Source organism: Sorex fumeus, unplaced genomic scaffold (assembly GCF_029834395.1).
Source record: "Sorex fumeus unplaced genomic scaffold, SorFum_2.1 ptg000015l, whole genome shotgun sequence".
NCBI lineage: Eukaryota > Metazoa > Chordata > Mammalia > Eulipotyphla > Soricidae > Sorex > Sorex fumeus.
The window spans coordinates 12,016,794-12,036,772 of NW_026606072.1; the positions used below are offsets into that span (position 1 = coordinate 12,016,794).

At 38.7% G+C, this 19,979-nt stretch overlaps 1 protein-coding gene across 5 annotated transcripts in view; it reads right to left on the reverse strand.

Moving 5' to 3' along the window:
- Positions 1-1,297: 1,297 nt before the first annotated feature.
- KIF2A (kinesin family member 2A) overlaps positions 1,298-19,979 on the reverse strand; it is a 70,589-nt gene continuing 51,907 nt past the window's right edge. For 2 of the 5 annotated variants that reach the window (XM_056112059.1, XM_056112057.1), the window contains exons 13-21: positions 19,546-19,688; positions 18,459-18,663; positions 17,494-17,604; positions 16,507-16,574; positions 11,964-12,077; positions 10,991-11,141; positions 6,253-6,354; positions 4,176-4,311; positions 1,298-2,210 (exon numbers count right to left, since the gene is read on the reverse strand). In XM_056112059.1, the coding sequence (XP_055968034.1) occupies positions 2,125-2,210; positions 4,176-4,311; positions 6,253-6,354; positions 10,991-11,141; positions 11,964-12,077; positions 16,507-16,574; positions 17,494-17,604; positions 18,459-18,663; positions 19,546-19,688 (1,116 nt within the window). In that variant the 3' untranslated portion in view covers positions 1,298-2,124. The remainder of the gene's footprint in view (positions 2,211-4,175; positions 4,312-6,252; positions 6,355-10,990; positions 11,142-11,963; positions 12,078-16,506; positions 16,575-17,493; positions 17,605-18,458; positions 18,664-19,545; positions 19,689-19,979) is intronic. The other 3 variants (XM_056112061.1, XM_056112060.1, XM_056112058.1) reach the window with 2 other exon arrangements.

The following is a 19,979-nucleotide window of genomic DNA, read 5'->3' on the forward strand; positions in this document are numbered from 1 at the left end:
AGCAGGTTTTTTCCAATCTCACAAAGTTGTTTTGTACCATCTTTTCCTTTTATGAAAAATGTAATACTCTTCTATCTGAACTAAATTTTAGTCCCTTTCTGTTCCTTCCATATTCTCCATCTTGTAAAACTGAAGAACTGGAATATAATATAGAGATTTTTTCCGGTACTTACTTTTAATGTATCCTGACTATTGATAAAAATGAAGCCATTGTGGTATAAGGCGAGCATATTCGGATGAGAAGACCTTTCAGAAATACTACTCATCAAATTTAAATAAATTAAGACTTATCTTTGTGCTTTAAAATTAGCAAGTTCACATCTCTTTATTGCCATCTGCAGGTCAATCTCAAAGACTACCTTCTTTTAAATAGCCTCTGTAAGGTTAATAACAGTTCTTCATTCTACCTCTTCCTTTTGAAATCAATGTAAATAGAACCTATCTTATAGCTGCAAGATAACCTGAGTCCCTTCCAAACAAAGGCGATTGTAATGAAGTAATTTAGCTCTTAAATCTTAAGCCATAGATTTCATTTATTAATAAGAACACCGTGAAAATCTACATCTCTAGATTTCAAGTTTATAGAGGAGCTTTACATCATGGTGCTAGGATTTCCTACAGCTACCCTCTGGGTCTGTGAAGAGTGAAGAAGGGGATATGGCTCAGGTGACACTATTCATAGCTTCCTTTGGGCTCAGATGAATGAGCCAATAGTTCCCCCCAGTAAACCAAAACAAGGTATCCTCGAGAAACGTTTTGTTGTAATCTACTCCTGGACTCTGTCCTGGGAACTGAAGGAACAACTCCTAGAGAGATACATAATTCTTTTAACAAAATATTTACATTAAAACCAGCCAGTTTTCTTCCTTGGAATAGCAACCTGTAAAGTGCCACTATTTATAAAGCAGCATACTCTACACCAATTTATGTGTGAAAAACTGATTTTCACCAAATAATGATGAACTATACAATTGGTAATGAATGGGTGGAGCTTGGATTACATCTGCTTCGTGGCAAAAAAGCCAACTCTTGTAGCTTACTTCTTTTTTCAAGGGTGTTATGTACTGTCTACAATTGGCTTAAACTAACAGTTCTATTATGGACTACTTTCACTGTACATGTAATTGTTCATGCAGCAGAAGCCAATTTCCTTTCACAGTACACTTAAAAGGTATACTTTTGTGTGCTAATGGACACTTAAACAATGGTATTGGGAAAGATCAAATTGCACAATCAGTCTTGTTAATACCACACTGGAACACACACTGCATATTATTACCCTAAGATAAAACTCCTCTCAGAATTTCATTACTCTTTATTATACACCAACTAGTTTATAGTTTAGTTCTTTACAAAGAAAATGCTAAGAAAATTATAATCACGTTGTATGGTCTTAAAATCATAATTCCAGACTTCTTTACGTGTAAGATGGAATGGTCCAGCAGCTATGTCCACTGTCACAGACTTTAGTTCCATTCAATGATATGGCACATCCTGCAAAATTAACTAGTAACACACACACACACACAAAAAAGTCTCAAACACAGTATAAATGTACACACAATAAAGGTAATTTACAGTAACAAATAAGGAATGTAATTTATCCTGGCTGTGCTTCAGAAATTTAGGGTCAATAGCCTTAGTCAAGGCACAAAGCAGGAAGAGGTGAGCACAGCTTTCTCTAGAAGTGGGCAAGGTATGTACAATCACTGATGAGGTATGCATGCACGCAAAAGATTGAAAACTTCTCAGTCTTGCTACGAAAAATTGCATCAAGTTAAAAGGAAATGCTGTGGTTCCCCTACTCTTCACCTCTGGATCAGTTCCACAATCTTACTTCATTATATAGAAAATAAAATTGGCAAAGATTTCCAAAAGTAAATCACTATTTGGGTAAATGAAACAAAATACTTCAATATTCCCATATCTTGGTTGTGCCTCCTGGACTAGAAGCATTTTGCAGACAAATGAGTGTTTCACAAAATTGAAATGTCATTCAGGTGAAGGGACAAGACATTTCCCACCAACACTTAAAATTTCAAACTTTCCAATGGCCCTTACAGCTGACCCACTGTATGTTACAGGAGTGAGGGTTCTGGGGATCCTTTTGCAGCAAATGCCAATTCAAAGGGCACGGGGTCTCTTCGGGTTGATTTGTTTGCTGGCTTGTTCTTCCTCTTGTAGAGCTGCACGGAAAGATTTCACTTTATCTTGGGGGGGGAAAAAAGAACAGGGAATAAGTATTGCATGACATGCAAAGAGGAAGCAAGTTTAAGGGTCTCATTAGCTCGCTTCACAACATTCTGTTCCATGTGGTACATTTCAATTTTAATCTATTTGAAATCATTTTTCAAATGATTATATCATTAAATTAAATCATTAAATCAAATGAATGCACCATACTATTGATATATACGCATGTAAATATACACATATCAATCTATATACACAAAAACACACACAGTATATACAGTCACATGAGGACCACTTAATCATATTGATCTGCAAAACAGACATCACTTAGTATTCAGAAAATGTCTGCTTCCAATTCCTAGTTTACTTATTCAAGCTATCAAAGGTTAAAGCATTTCAATTTAAAAGAGATGTTGAGGTAATTCAGAGATAACAGAATGGGTAGGGCACTTAACCCATGCTGTGCAGAACCAGGGTTTGACCCCTGACAACATACTAGAACTCCAAGCCCTGCCAAGAGTGATCCCAGCAGTGCAGAACCAGGAGTCAATATGGCAGAGTGTAGCCCAAAAGCAAAAAAATAAAAAGATGTCATTTTTGTCTTAACAAGGACTGTGAAGGAATTACACAATTTGAGGATTTGCGATTTTCTGGACTAAAAGATTCTGTTTTAATACCCATTATGTACCAATTCATAATTATAGAAGGATAAGAAAATCATCTATTAAGATAATTAGCCTCCCTATAGTTTTTAGTAGGGGTGGTTTTTGCAACATGGGAAATGTTTGGTGTCTACAGAATTTTGTTTTTTTGGATCACAATGGCTATGGTCCAGACACTCCTGTTCTAAACTCAGGGACCACGGATGGCAGGGATTGGGAATAATGAGTGGTGGCAGGGAACAAATTTGGGTTGGACGCATGGACGCATGCGAGGCGAACACGCAACCCTCTCTCTCTCAGGCCCTACAGAACTTTCTTTTGTCAAAACTGAAAAAAACTGGAAAAAAAAAACCTGAAAAAACTGAGATGATATTACTGTTAGCCAGTTAACAGAGACCAAGATTCACTTTTTGTTTGGGGGAAGGTGGGGTGGGGAGGTGGGCACACCTTGCAGTGTGCAGCTGGGGCTTATTCTTGTTTCCGTGCTCAGGGATCACACCCGGCGGGCTGCAGGTGGGAACTGAGTCTCCTCTATGATACCAGGGGCTCAAACCTGCAAGCATCCTACCCACTCAAGCATCTCTTCAGCCCGAGACCAAGGTTCTTTGCATGCAGAAGTTATGGGTTGAATCCCTGGTACTCTATGAAATTCTGAGCATCAGTGGGAGTGACCCCCAAGAGTGACTCCAGGACGTATTGTACAACGCATAATGCTTATTCGCACACAAATGGACACAGCTAATTTATCACCACTGCCTACAAAATTATATATAAAATAAACATTTAACTTACATGGGTAAGTTAACTGAAAGATCACAAAAATATGGCATGTGGCTGTCATACGTCTTATTTTCTGAGGGGTGGGGGCCACACCAGGCTATGTTCAGGGCTTACTTCTGAACACCTTACCACAGTACTATCTCCCAGGACCCATTTGCTTCCTGTTTTAATAGAGAGGGCACTAATCTTGTAACTTTTCCTTGATTCATCTGGTTTTGAGGCAACACCCAGAGGTGCTCAGAAGCCCAAAAGAAATAATTCTGAGTACAAAGCCAGGATTAAGCCCTGAGCACTGCAGGGTGTGGCCCAAAATCTAGGGGGGAGGGGGTGAATCCTTGAACTGATCACATACAAATTTATTTGTTGTTATTTGTTTTGGCTCTATGCTCAGGTATCACCCTTGGTGGGATAGAGGTAACCAAAATGGGTGCTGGGGATCAAACCCAAGTCCAAGGCAAGCACTTCACCCTCTGTATTATCTCTTTATTCCACGAACAAAAATCACACTGACTTCAAACGGTAAAATGAAAAACTAATTACCCCGTAATTCAGTTAAAATATCTATTTTTTGCTCAAGAATAGCTTCAAGTTGTGTAGCATATGAATCGACATCATAGTCCACTTCTTCAGTCATCTCTAGGAGAGCTTTTTCATCTTCTAACCATCGAATGGATTCCTACAAGGACCAAAAAACATCCAATAATTTGCTAAGATATTTTTCCTATAAGACATAACAATTTACAATTATTTTGTATGTTAACGATACTCAAACATTAAATATTTTATTAGTATTAAATAGCTTAAAACTATAAAATAGTTACAAAGAGAATGTATCTTGGAATTTTGGGAAACACCAGGCCATGCATGGCATGGCTCTCGATGCTTGAGGTGCGCTACGTGATTCCAAGAATACAAAAGGGTTGGCCACACACAAGGCGAGTGCATCGGAAAGTACCGTCTTTCTAACACCAAAGCAAAATAAAGTAGTTATTTCCTGGGGCTAAGGAGAGAACTCTGTGATCCTATGCTCTTCATGGGCCAAAACCCGAGTTTGAAGCCTAACAACATGGTGTCTTTAGCACTGCCGGTGTAGCCCCAGAAGCCCCTGAAGAATGCAGGAAGGTTCCGGGGTCCCCAAAACCACAGGCCCCACACAGCCCTGCATCCTTAGGCCCTAGCATTAACCACCTTGAATACTCCTTGGAATGCTCCCCAGCCCGCACCCTCCCCCCAAATACAGTTCCTTAAATTCAAGCACAAACACAAAGGGTAAATAAAGCAATGGAACTTCATTGTTCTACTCTAACTCTACTACAGTAGGGATCTGAGGAATAAAACAAGTCACACAAACACTAAACAGTCAGTCTGCTTGGGATCTCCTTCTCCACCCTGCCCTACCACAGAGGACATAACCATTTGGCTCCACCTACCAGCTTTCCCAGAAAATGCAGAAAGCTTCCTGGCAGTGCAGGGGCACAAAAGATGAACCGGAGAGCCTCACAACCAATCAACAACCAGTACAATGGGAAACCAGTGCAAAACCCTGCAAGGAGTAAGCCCTGAGCACCACTGAGTGTGGCCCCAAAACAAAAAATAAAGAAAAACTCTTCTCAAGTCTCAAACCCTTTCTAAAAATGGACCACAAGCAAAAAGCCAAGGGAAGAATCTTTCCAGGAGAGTGCACAGAAAGGCTGGCTGTGACTGAAACTTCACCAGCACGGTCCTAAAAATACATACACACACAAAAATTCTGTTGTTGCTGTGCTGGGACCACACCTGCAAGCGCCTAGGATTTATTCTGGTTCTGCACTAAAGTCACTTGTAGCAGGGTTACGGAGTACCGGGGACTGAACCTGGGTTGGCCATGTGTGACGCAAGCACCTTACCCAGTGGACTATTAGGCCGCCCCCCCCCACAAATAGTTTTTTTACTTTACTACGATATTCAAAGAATTATTATTATTATTATTACTTGCTCTATGGGTCACAACCAGCGGTGCTCAGGAGTTACTACCCCTGGCTCTGCACTCAGGAATTATTCCTGGTGGTGTTTGAGGGGACCACAGGGGATGCCATGGATTGAGTCCAGGTTAGCTGCATGCAAGGCAAACGCCCTTCCTGCTGGACTATCGCTCTAGCCCCCATTAAGAAGTTCTAGCTACTCGTTTTTGTTGTCTTTTTTTGGTCACACCTGACAGTGCTCAGGGGACCAACTATGGTGCTTCAGGGAGCACCTTACTCGCTCAACTACTGTAATGAACCTGGGGGTTCGGGACAGAGGGAGTAGTTTAGGCGAGGGCCGGATAAGAGTGAACTCTGTCAAGAGTGAACTCTGGTGGTGTTTAGAAGGTCATGTGCAATGCCAGGGGTTCAAACTAAGAATGGACGCGTGCAAGGCAAACACCTTACCCCCTATGCTATCTCATCAGCCCCAGAGTTGTAATCAATTTACTTATGTAGAGACCTCCCCTTGAATTTTTGGTTCCAGTGTAGCCGAACTTGGAGACTGCTCCTGGCACACCAAGAATCAAACCGAGGGTCTCACACATACAAGGCCAGAACTCCGCCACTGAAGCACGACCCTGGCAATTTTTGCAAACAGTACCGTCTTCCTTTACCTGGAACACTGCCCTGTGATCTTCCACAACCTGTTCTTCCATTTCCACCATTTGAGACACAGCTTCATGGAAAGTAAACAACTGTGGAGAAACCTCTTCTTCCTTAAAACAGAAAGGTTTTTTTAAAAAATATTATTAGAAAATAACCAAGTTTTAATGGTAATCACCACTGAAACACAACATGGAACAAAGTTCACTTCTTCTTCGGGGTCAAAAATATTGAATACACTCAGTAAGGTAACAGAAACTTAAGCCTACGTATAAGAAGTGATTTTCACTCAGCACAGATTTCGCTGCAGAATTCTCTTAAAAAAGAATCTTTTGGTGCATTGTCTATCCTGGAGAAGCTCTATTTTTCAAACTGAGCTGTGTTCTTAGTTCCTATCCCCCCACCCCTATCTCAATCTGAAATGATTCTCAATTCTTCTGTTGTTCTTTTGCTCCACCCCAACTCCTTATTTCTCGAAATAACAATTTTATTTAAAAAAAAAACACCACTTTGTAATAGTGCAGCTTTTCAAAAATCTACCTGACGCAGGAGGCTGGAGGGACAGCAGAGTGGATAAGGCTCTTGCCTTGCACGCAGTCAAGCCATGTTCAATCCCTGATATCTCATATAGTCCCCCCAGCACTGTCAGGAGTGATTCCTGAAAGCAGAGCCTGGAGTAACCTGTGAGCATCAGCAGGTAAAACCCAAAACCAAACCAAAACAAAAAACAACAAAAACCATCTACTGAAGCTATAAATAAAACTATTTTCTCAGTATTGCTTACTTTTAACGACAATATAAATTATATAATTATCTCTTGTACCATCTCTCTAGTCCTAGGCACCCACTTTTTATCAGGACACTCAAGTTATCTCCCACATTCTCTCTGACACATATACTCAACATACCTTTACTCACTTTACCTGCTAACCACCAAGCTCAGATATCCTACTGCTTTCCTTTGCCTTGTGCTATAATGCAAATTCTCACTAGATCCTCACAGCCTACTCAAAATCTTTTTTTTTCCTGTGTAACTCTGAAAAAGAATTCTGAAGCACTACATTTTGCTTTAAGTTGACCACCTGTATTAATTTTCTCTCAGAGCATGTCTCTTATTTAATACGTAGGAGTCCACCCCCACCAAAGCTAGAGGGTTCTGGTCTTATCATTCTTAGCCTGTAGATGTGGGCCTGAGGTTTTAGTGCTTAGACTGGCAATGCAGTGTACTAAGGGATACAAAATCCCATTTTAGTCACTCTGTTAAGATTAAATTGTAGCATTTTTATATGTACATTTGCACCAATATTTGATAGTGGGTAATGCCAAATCAGCTCAATATAGTTTCCTGGGGTTGGTAGAATGGAAAAGAATCCAAACATGGAGAAGGCTCTAAGAACTCACGATGTCATGCTAAACCACTGAATTACTTCTGATAATCTGATCAACATATAAAATTAAGGTCCTGAAGAACAGCTGCATGAAATGCAAGGGCCAGTTAGCTCAATGGACTAGAGCATATGCTTTGCCATGTTTAGGGCTTGGCTTCAACTGTCACTGTGTCCTCCCGTTGTTCACTGATTTGCTCGAGCGGGCCCAGTAACATCTCCATTGTGACACTTGTTACTGTGTTTGACACATCAAATACATCACGGTTGGCTTGCCAGGCTTTGCCGTGCGGGCGAGATACTCTCAGTAGTTTGCCGGGCTCTCCGAGAGGGGCGGAGGAATCGAACTTGGGTTGGCTAGGTCGGCCCCGTGCAAGGCAAAAACCCTACCCGCTGTGCTATAGCTCCAGTCCTATGGACACTATATCCCAGAGTATACTCAGGAATAATCCCTGAGTACCACCAAGTGTGGTCGCCACAAAAACAAAAAATAAAAAGTGAAATAAGGACCTCAGAGACTAGTAGAAAATATTTGCTCACCACTCATCCGACAAAGGGTTAATATCCAAGATATGAAAAGCACTTATACTGGGTATCTACCCCAGGACATAAAAACATCATTCAAAAGGAAATACGCACACCACCATTATTCACTGTTGCACACAGTACAATAGTGAAGACATGGAATCAATCATCCAATGACAAATGAACTGACTATGAAGGTATGGTATACACATACAATAGAGTACTAGGCAGCTGCAAGGAATGATGAAATCATCTGGTTGGAACTAGAGGTAGCATGCTGATTGAAATATGTCAGAAGAAGAGAAATACAAAATGATCTCAACATATCTGTGGTATATAGAATACTGGATGAAGAAACTGTACTGTAGTGAAGGAGAGGATGCCTAGATCACCCTTGACCCCAATGTTCAGAGAGAAGGGCAGAGAAAGAAAGAAATCAAGACGGGGAGGAGAAGTGAAAAGGGAAGTTATAGAGGAGCAGGGGCCAGGGCTTCAGCTACACTGGGGATACGGGCGAGTGGGACAGCCATATAAGCAGAACACAGACCCAACAATGAAAACATCGGATTTAAGTTGCAATCACTGGAACTCTGAAATGTGCTTGTCAAGTGACAGGAAGGGGGTGGGGGTGGGGATAGATTATGGCAACAGTGGTGGAGGCATACTGCCATTTGTGGTGGTGTCTGAGTTGAAATATTATGACCTAAAACTCAACTACCAATAACTTGGCAAATCACTATTCATTACATTTAAAAATTCTTTTTAAAAAGGCATTTATAAAAGTCAGCAACAACAAAAAAACAACCACGCCGAAAACAAGTGAGAAGAGATGAACCAAGAGATAACACACAGGTGAACAACAGGTATATGGAAAAATGCTATCCATCACTGAAGATCAAGGACAAGCATATCCAAAAAATAAGACTGAAACACTACCTCACAGCAGTGAGACTGGCACACATCACAATGAATAAAACAACCAGTGTTGGAGTAGATTTGTGCTGGTAGGGAGGAAGTGAAGAACCCTCCTCTATTACTGGTGGGAATGTCAAATGGTCCAACCCTTCTGGTGAGCAACGTGGACACTTTTCAAAAACTATGATTTGATGACCCAGCAATTCCACTCTGGGCATCAACCCAAAGGGCCCAAAATCTCATCAGAAAAGACATTTGCACTCCTATGTTCATTGCAGCACTATTTACATTAGCCAAAATCTGTAAACAACCCGTGTCCAAAACCAGAACTGGATAAAGAAACTATGATACATACATATATACTTATATAGAATCATGCAATTTGCTAAGACTTGGATGGGAGTTATACTTGCATAGAGTCAGAAAGGAGCAGATAGAGAAATGAGCTGTCATATGCAGGCCATAAAGAAACACAGCAAGGGACTAACAAATGGACAATGACGAATAGAACTGAAAACTGGTCCACAGACTTGAGCGAGCCTACCATTTTGGGGGAGGACGACGATGCAGAAGAGGGTCAACTGAGTGGACTGAAGGTATGACGTTGGTGGAGGGTGTGGTGCTGAATGCTGTACACATGAAACCCTATCATTAACTGTATTGCAAATTATGATGCCTCAAATTAAAAAAAAAAACATTTTTAAAAAGAAGAAATGTAAAACCTACTATAGGAAGTATAGGGGCTGGAGCGATAGCACAGCGGTAGGGCGTCTGCCTTGCACGCAGCCAACATGGCCGACCCGAGTTCGATTCCTCCGCCCCACTCGGAGAGCCCGGCAAGCTACCGAGAGGATCTCGCCCGCACGGCAGAGCCTGGCAAGCTCCCCGTGACGTATTCGATATGCCAGACACAGTAACAAGTCTCATGATGGAGACGTTACTAGGCCCACTCAAGCAAATCGATGAACAACGGGAGGGCCTTTACCTTACCTTTTACTACAGGAAGTGACAATCTTAAGTTTAGGTTTTCCAATGGTGCAATGCAGGATTACTTTGGTAAATATTCTGAGAGCAACTACATTAACCTTTAACATTTTCAGTAAGGGCCAGAGAGGTGGCGCAAAGGGCTATGCACTGCAGGGTTTGGCCTAAAATAAAATACAAACCAAAGAAACTGCTAGGAAGCATAAAAAAAAGGAGTAACTTTAATGAATGATAGAATCAGTTGAGTAATTTTCAAATAATTAATTGCAGCTAGCAATAAACTTATGGCTCAAGTTTCAATCAGCACTTTTAATTTGTATGATTCTGGTCAAGTTATTTAATCTTTGAATGCTAACGAAGGGATAATCATTAGTATCTACCACATCCAGCTGTGAGGACTGTATCAGCTAAATAAAATATTTAGCAAATGCATACTATATATGTACTATATGCACTGTATAATACACCTATAGGAAGCACCTATAGATGATTACCTTTCATCATTATAAGAAATTGACACAGTAGGGTTATTTGTGAGAAGAGTAATAAAAAAGAGTGTGTATTTTTAAATAAAGTCAGGGGTCAGAGAAGGAACTCAGTAGGCCCACAGTGATACCCAAGCACAGAGCCAAGAGTACCCCCCTCCCCCAAACATCACCAGTTGTGTGTGTGCCTGAAAAACATCACCACCCCTTAAGAAAATGAAGCTAGTACTTTTTGTTTAGAGCGGGGTGAAGCGGGGGTCGAGTTGGGCCACACCCAGTGGTGCCTGCTTGGCGTTTCTTTCTGGCTTTTCATTCAGGGAACCATACAGAGCACTGAGGATCCAACCCAGGTCAGCTGCATGCAAGGCAAATGTGCCACCTACTTTACCTTGTCAGCCCCGAAGTTAATCTTAGCGTGTACTCTGATTGATATGCAACTATCCGACATCACTCACATTTTGCTCACAGAGAAGCTTCAGATCGTCTCTCTGAGGGGAACTGCCAACACCCCACTGTGCCTCTAAGTCATCGATCTGACTTGGTGGGTGGTGCATTACCGGACGAACATCACCGGCTGCAGTTGGATCCACAGTCAGTTCTTTCACCCTATAAACATGTAAGAAATATCTAATATTAGCGAATACTCTTGAAAAGGAACAAATACATTACAACTTATTCACATAAAGGTAATTCAATGAATACATTAAGATGGATGATGTCAGATTTGCAGATAAAACTTATCTACAATCTAAAAGTACTAAAGGTTAGCAGTACTCCTACATAAAAAAAAAATAAAAATACTAAAGGGACGGTAAACTAATTGTAGGGATCAACTTAGGTAGCTTTACAATTTTTCATATGTAATTACTGCACATAATAACAGAATTAAAAGTATGCAGTTTATTTCACAGTAAGTGACATTCAAATTATATTAGAGAAAATTAACAATGACCCAATTAATAAATGAATTATTGCTGGATTCTGAGAATGAATGCTGCAGCACTTTTAACTCAATCTTCAATAGCTACATGCTATTATTTCAAGCATAAAAATTATCATTTGAAGTTCCACCACTGAAAAAATATTTTCCCATTTAGTAGATGAAACTAGCTACGAAGATTCTAGCTATTTCCTTGCAGACAAGGAAATATATGTGTACAGAATAAAAGTAAACATGCAAAGATGACATCATCCTTAAAAACGTAGGAGGAAATAGGCCAATTTTCTAAAATCAATATTTTTAAAAGAAAATAAATAATAAAGTACATAAAATGAAGCTCAAGCTCATGCAGTAAGCCACCACCTGCCAAAACGAAAATGAAAAATGAAATGGCTCAGAACAAAAGAAGTATAAATGAAATATTTACATGTACAGCAAGTCAAAAGAAACTATTGAAATAAATATCTTATGTATAGAATGAAGTAGACCTGGTAATCGAAGGAGAAAAGTCGTCATACTCATAAGAAGGAGAGAGATCAGGGCGACTGCCACTACCCTGTGAGAAGGGAATGTCTGATGGACTAATTCCAAACTCCTTTACTCTGCAGCAGCACCAAACAGCAACAAATCAAAAGAAAATGCTCTTGTAAAGACAGTAATACACACTTAAAATCTGCACTTAGTACCACTTTTGTCTAGCAAAGGATATAAACTACTCTGGAGGTTTTTGAAATCTCACTGTACTTCTAATTTCCTTGATTCAGTACGACTGCCCCAAATAAACTCCCCTTTTCTGATGATCCTTCTAACTAGATGATTGATCACCTAAATTCGAACAATCTCTTCTCAACTGCAGAGTATTCAATATAATTACCCTGCGTGATAAATACAATGAATACGTTATCTACTAGCACTAATAAATCTTCAATAACAGTTTTTGTTAAAACAGATCACGAGAGAATTAAGTCTTAAGGGCACTCCACTGTTTGTAATAAATGAAGTTTTCCTCAGCATGTAGAAATGTCATTAGCTATGAAGATTTGTTGGTACAAATTCTGAAACTAGTTAATAAATTTTCTCTTTCGAGACTCAGATGTAAGACCATAGTTGAGAAAATGGAAATCTAAATTGCTTTTGCTAACCGTCCTTCTAGTGAAAATAAAATGATGGCTTTTCTAACCTGTATATATATTTTTAATTGTTGGGTCATACGTGGCAGTGCTCAGGAGGTTACTATTGGCTCTGCGCTCAGAAATTTCTCCTGCTATTGCTCAGGGGAACATATGGGATGCTGAGATCAAACCCAGGTCAGGCATAAGCAAGGCAAGCACGCTGCTCACTCTACTCTCTCCAGCCACCATATCTGTGATTCTTTATAGCACTTTTGGGATCAAACCTTTATCCCGCAAGCTACTGAAAGCACCTCTCCTTCACAGCCAAGCCTGGTAAGCTCCCCGTGAGGTATCTGATGTGCCAAAAACAGTAACAACAAGTCTCACAATTTGTTGTGAGACATTACTGGTGCCCACTCGAGCAGATCGATGAACAACGGGAGAAAAGTGCTACAGCGCTACTTAATGATTAATTACCTCATGCATGTCAAATATTAAGTTATTTTAGACTTCATATTATTTATTCCTAACAACAATTTTATATCGTCTCCATTTTACAGATGACAAACTGTCTCAGAAAAGTTATTCTAGCAAATCCGAAGTATGAGGCATAACTAGTTAAAAAGTAGCTTTAGGTGCAAAAGCCATGGTACAGCGGGTACAGTGCTAGCCTCATCTGCAACTGACCTAGATTCAATCTTCAGCAGTCTGTCCACATAATCCCCTGAATCCGAGAGAACTCAGCAGTGAAGCCCGAGTGCAGAGCCAGGAGTAAACCCTGAGAACTACGGGGTATGGCCCCCAAACAAAGTAACTAGCTTTGGGGCTGGAGAGTACAGGATGACCGTGCTTGCTTTGCATGTGGCCCACGTAGTGTGATTCCCAGAACCATGTGATAGCCTGAGCGTCACTGAGTCCAGGAGAGGCCCCTGAGCGCCTCTGAGGCTGGCCCTGGAGAGCTGCCTGACTGCTGAGGTGGCTCTGATAATCCCCTGTGCCCCAAGACCTTTGCTTGAATTGTCTGCCTGCTGTCTGAGAGGCACTGGCAGCGACCCTAGGGTATTCCTAAGCACCATTTGGGAGGTCTCTCCAGAAAAATATGAGAAACGATGTACTTAGTTTTATTAACTACTCAAATAATTCAAAATTTGTACCCAAAGCTAAGTTCCATATTTTCTGAACTAGTATTTTTAGTGGTAAAACACTGATAAAGTTTAAAAAAAAAAGGTTTTCATGTAAATTAAATGAGTAAATTTCTACTACTTACAATCTTTCTTTTACCTACTGATAATAACTATCAAAGATTCATTCTAAATTCACTTGTCCTGGGGCTGGAGAGATAGCACAGCGGGTAAGGCGTTTGCCTTGCACGCGGCAGACCCAGGTTTGATTCCCAGCATCCCATATGGTCCCCTGAGCACCGCCAGGAGTAACTCCTGAGTGCAAAGCCAGGAGTAACCCCTGTGCATCGCCAGGTGTGACCCAAAAAGCAAAAAAAAGAAAAAAAATTCACTTGTCCTTTATTGTCTCTTTGGAAAGCTAATAATTCCCAAACATACAACAAATAGATTTCAAAATACCTAGTTAACTGTTAAGAATTAACCTAACCTATCTTTTCATATCTATCTGCATCAACTCTAATTTTACCACCATTTCTCAATTTAGATGCCGTAATTCACATTTCTCCCTCTATTCAAATGCTCATGCCAGAGAGAGATCACTAGCTTAGAACACACGCTCTGCATACGGAAGGTCTGGCCCAAAGTGACCCTTAAGCAGTAAGCTGGAAGTAGACCCTGTGCACAACCCAGTGTGGTCCCCAAATCTCAAGAAAAAAAAAATAATAAAGGCCCTAAGGCCAAACTCAAATAGCATTATATACAGAAATTACTCTTTAAATGGGGATTATATTCCTATCAAAAAGGTTAAATGTTTTATTTGTGTTGGTATGAAAAAAAGAATCATTTATAACCAGTCATGCTGCAAGTGATAATATATATGTGAGTGATATACACAATAATAATAGATGATAATATTTCACTTAGACCCAAATGGACTACAGGAAAGATCAGATACAGCATTTTAACTTTAATTTTACTTCCTTTGCAGAACATTTTTATTTGTCTTAATGTTCATGGTGATGTCTTACACAGTAAGGTGGTCCTCTCGTATCTAGTGAAAGTTTTTGAAGTAAACAAAATGAATGATAAACCTCACATATCAAAACTACTTATTAGAACTATTTTAAAAATATTTCTAAGAATAAGTTCTAAGTTAAAAAATAATTTAGTTTAAATATAAAATATTTAAAAATAACTGAAAAAATGTTACAGCGTTCGTAATCTAAAAGCTTGTGACTCACCAATCTAAAGAATTTAATTTAGAAAATAAGGTTCTATTATAAAGGTTAGAATATATATGTTAGTCTTTTTGGACACTCAGCAGTGCTCAGGAGCTATTCCCTGGCTTGATGCTGGGGTTTCTCCTGGTGACGCTCAGAGGACATTTGGTAAGAGTCAGAGCATGTTGCTCCGCCCCTGAACTCTCTTCGGTCCCACAAAATAAAGTTGCCTATTTATTTTAAAGAAGTCAATGTATTTGAGAGGCGAGGAAAAAGAGATCTGGTGGGACTCAGAGGATATTCCTGGCTCTGTGTTCAGGAGGGAGCTGGAAGCACTTGGGTGACCATACGCTGTACTGGGGGCTGCGGGGTGAGCAGGGCAGGCAAGTGAGCCACCCCCATGCCAGGAGCTCAACCCTAAACTAACCATCCAGCTGAAAGTCAACGTATTTTTAACTCTTTTTACACAGGGCTCATCTTCCCAACAGTCCAACAGTTTTCACTGTTAAAAAGAATCTTTTAACTTTAAGTAAACGACACAAAAGAATAGAGTATGATTCTATTTATATAAAGCTCACATATAGCTACCTATATTTTCCCAAGATATATTAGTGAGTAATAGAACTTTTTAAAAGAGAGAAAGAGAAATAAAAAAAACTATTCTGGAAAAGTCACAACAATGGTTATGTTGGGGTACAGACTAATGGGTCTTGGCATTTGATTCAGAATTTGCAATCTAGAGAAGACACTGGGACCTTCTGAGCAGAAATGGGGAAAGATAACACATGATCTGAGAAAAGGCATTTTTATTTTGTCAGTATTCAATTCACTTGTGATTTAAAACAATTTTTTTCCTTGCATTTTAGATTTTAAAAACCTCCATAGTTAAGTAAAACAAAATATAGGACAAATACTGTGTTGACGAAATTAAGAGACCTCCAACTAGAAATGGAACATCAACAAGAAATTTTGTCTCTAGATCAAAAATAAGGAATATAGTGATAACAGAAATATACGTCCATCACAATTCAGTTTAGCAGGCATTTCATGTTCAAGGAATAAACTGGTTTAATAATTTATAATGTTTTTATCTATTCACTTATAATAATTCAGTCATGCACTGAAGTCTTTAACACTAACATGAGCAATAAAAAATTATAATACATACGTATGGAATATCAGAACATGCTACTATTTTTCAGACTCTATATCCCCCGTATTATCAGAAATAATGTTGAGCATATAAACAATGAAAGGATTGGTCTCAATACTAATTTTAGAAGCTTGAAATAGGAAGAATTTGTATGCTTAAATGTATTAAAATGTTATGCTATATACCTTAGTGAAATAGAAAAATATAATCAGGACAGACCAATTCTACTAGTGATAAAGACAATTCTCTACCAAAATTAAATTTACTATTTACTTTTTAGAGCCTAATAAAATGTTATCTCATTGAATAACATGCATTTTTTTTGAAAATTGAAAGAACACTTTAATAAAATTAACCTATCAGGTATTATGTTATAAACTGCTCTACTCGCCTCAAATTTAAAAATGAATAACCAATTTTCATACCTATTTGCATATCTTAATGTATTAAGGGTATTTTCACAGGATGCCATTCCTGGAGAGATTGTGGCAATCTATTGGGGGGAAACGCAAAGGCAAAGAAAATGTGATGAATAATGAAGATAGTTACACTGACATATAGCTCATTAAGGACTCATCTTAATATGGTTATTATCTGAATTAAAAAAAAAATCAACAATACTTGGACTCTGAGATTAGATGTCCATAATCTGATATAAACTCCAGTTAAAATAAAACTCTCTGAAAGCACCATAAAATGGTCCAAATTAGGCAGAAAACGCAGAAGGAAATATCTATGCGAACTTCCCCCTTTCTTTCTATTAAGGTATTTTGTTTGCTTATTTTTAAATAAGGGCAAACAAATCCCTTACTGTTGTTATCTAGAAACATTAAAGGACAGAGCCTGGAGTTGGGAACCATAATAGCTGGAAAGTGAAATCTGACCCAGGAGAGAGAATCAAAGAGTGAGAAACCCAAATTATATAGCAAAACTGTCCCTATCTCCAGCTGATCCTTGAGCCAGTAAAAAATACTGTTTACTCCAAGCAACAAAGTTAGCTAAAACTGAACTCAACTAAGATTTCAATTTTATTCACTATGGAGAGAAGGGAGAAAAAATTCAGCTATATTAAATTCTACTAAAAGAAGAAATATTCATTAATTTTAGGAAAATAAAACTAGCATCTAATAAGATAATAATATAATCCAAAATTGTTAGACATATGAGGGAAAGGTATGACTATAATTGAGGAAGAAAAAAAAAAAGGAAGCCAAATAGAAAATCTATATGCTAAAATTACTAAATGGAACATATTATAATTGCAATGTAATTCTAACACTGTCAGGGATCACATATTAAGTATCACTGTTATCTCTCATGATAGAATTTAAATAACTCATTAATATATGATTTTTTAATATGTTATAGCTATTCATTGAATAACAAAACAAAACAAATAAAAACAAACTTACCATGCAGGTTCGAGAGTTTTCACCTATGAAAGAATCTCTTAACACCTGAGTAAGTTTACTTGCTCGGAATGGAGTATGAGGTTTATTTCTGCCTAAGGCTCTGATGCACTCCTGAAAATTAAGAAAGCAAACATCGCTGATGATACTTTTTACAAAAGAATAATGAACATATTTGTAGAGATTTTACTGTAACTCCCAAAACTGAATTCTGATCAGTTTTGAAAAATTTACTAACAATTTTATACTGAAGTTAAGTTCTAACTCAAGAACATGAAAACACAAAAACAAAAAAACTCTAACACCTACTTTTATTTTCCAAAATGTTTTTGGAGCAGTGATCAGAACTAAAATAGTTAAAAAGTTTAACTTCTAAAGCAACATTCCAGAAGAAAAAGCCTTGCTTTTGAGTAGTTTTGCCAACCTGTGACTTTTTTTTTTTCCTTTTTGGGTCACACCCGGCGATGCTCAGGGGTTACTCCTGGCTCTGCACTCAGGAATTACCCCTGGCGGTGCTCAGGGGACCATATGGGATACTGGGAATCGAACCTGGGTTGGCCGCGTGCAAGGCAAACGCCCTACCCGCCGTGCTATCGCTCCAGCCCCACCCTGTGGCTTTCTAATCAAGGAAGAAGGTATTACATAAAATGACTTTTTTGAAGTCATTCCACATTTTTCTGAAAAATGACTTCTTGGCTCAATTTTTGTAGTTCCTTGTCCTAAATGTGAATAATCATGTCCCTTGAGAATCTCCTGTAAGTAGTTTTAGAACTACTCTGCCAATTAACAATTCTTTTATACACACTGAAAAGAATAGACAATATAAAGATGATTTCTGGATATAATACAAATCTCTAAGAGCAAGTAGAAACTAAACTACACAAAACAAGTGCCTAGCAGTTTGAGTAAACAAAGTCACACACACACACACAAAAAGATATTTTTATGATCAATTTTGTCTTATTTACCTTGAGTGCTAAAAGGCTTTTATTAATTTCAGCACCTTCAAGCCTCGTCTGCCTGTCCGCACTGGAAGTATCAGCTCCTCTTTCATTTCCAGCCAAGTCAATGAGAGAGAATTTGCCATGTAGTTTTCCTTTCCTTCTAAGAATAATCTGAAACACTGCATGGCTCCGAGATGAATGTGCATTTGCAGATGTTTGACCAGATGTCCTACAATGTGATTAATGTTATTTTAATACAAAAACATCAATTTATGTATTCGAATCACAGATTTTCAGAAGAAATGCCAGCCAGTTTTCATCATTTAACATATCTATGTTTCATATATGTATACCTACATGTATAAATACATATATATGTGTGTGTGTATGTATACACACAGTTTTTTTACTGGTTTGGTTTTTGGGCCACACCTTACTATGCTATAGCCTTACTCCTAGATCTGTGCTGAAGGGTCTCGTTTGCCAATACTGACAGGACCACATGTAGTGCCAAGGATCAAACTGCAGCTGGCCACATATAAGGCAAATGCTTTAACTCCTGTAATACTGCTCTGGCCCCCACTAAACATATTTCTAACATACTGATAGTGTATTATCAATATATTACATATCCCTCAAAGTTACAAGAAACAAAAGCTTTTATGAACAACGCCTTTCAATCGCAAGATGTACTAAAATAACATACTTGCTTTGTTATGCTATACCCAATATGTCCAAAATATATTACGGAATGAAGTTTCTCTTTCTTTTTTTTGGTGGGTTCACAACCTAACAGTACTCAGTGGTTCCTCCTGGCTCTGTGCACAGTGCCAAGGACTGAAACTGGGTGTTCTGCGTGCAAGGCATGCACTCAGGACACTCAACTGTTTCTATGGCCGAGTTCCCATTCTTTTCTTTCTTTAAAAAAAAGTTATGGATTTGGGGGGAAAGAGGTGAGGGGAGAGAAGTGTGGGAAAGTTGGGCAACTCCCAACAGTGCTCAGGGGACCACACGCAGTGCCAGGGACCTAAAGGGAGTCAACATCAGGTAAGGCAAGTGTCGAAACCCCTCTACTTTCTCTGGCCCGTTTCCCTCCCTGGAAGAAACGTACCTGCAACTGTTGCCTATATCAATGAGTTTCAGAACATCTTCGACACATTTAACTTCCCGCTCCTGCAGTCCCACCACTTGAACCTGCTGTTTTCCATCTTCAAGTACTCTTAATTTTGTTTTCCTGTTTAGCAAGTCAAACACCTATAAAATGAAAACTCAAATTAGGAAACTAACTTGAAGAAATAAAGTTCTATAAAAATGAATAACCCAGAGAGTAGATTGTTCCAGTGAAATGTTACTATAAATAAAATCATGTTAAAAACTGAAATTGAAAAGATTCCATAGGCATTAAAGACACTATAAATTAATAAAGAAATAAATACATGTAAAAATTATGTGATTATGATCACTGCACAATAATGTAAATATATTTAAGCAGATCTTGTATACTTCATAAAAAAATTAAACGGCAAATTTTGCTATATGCTTTAT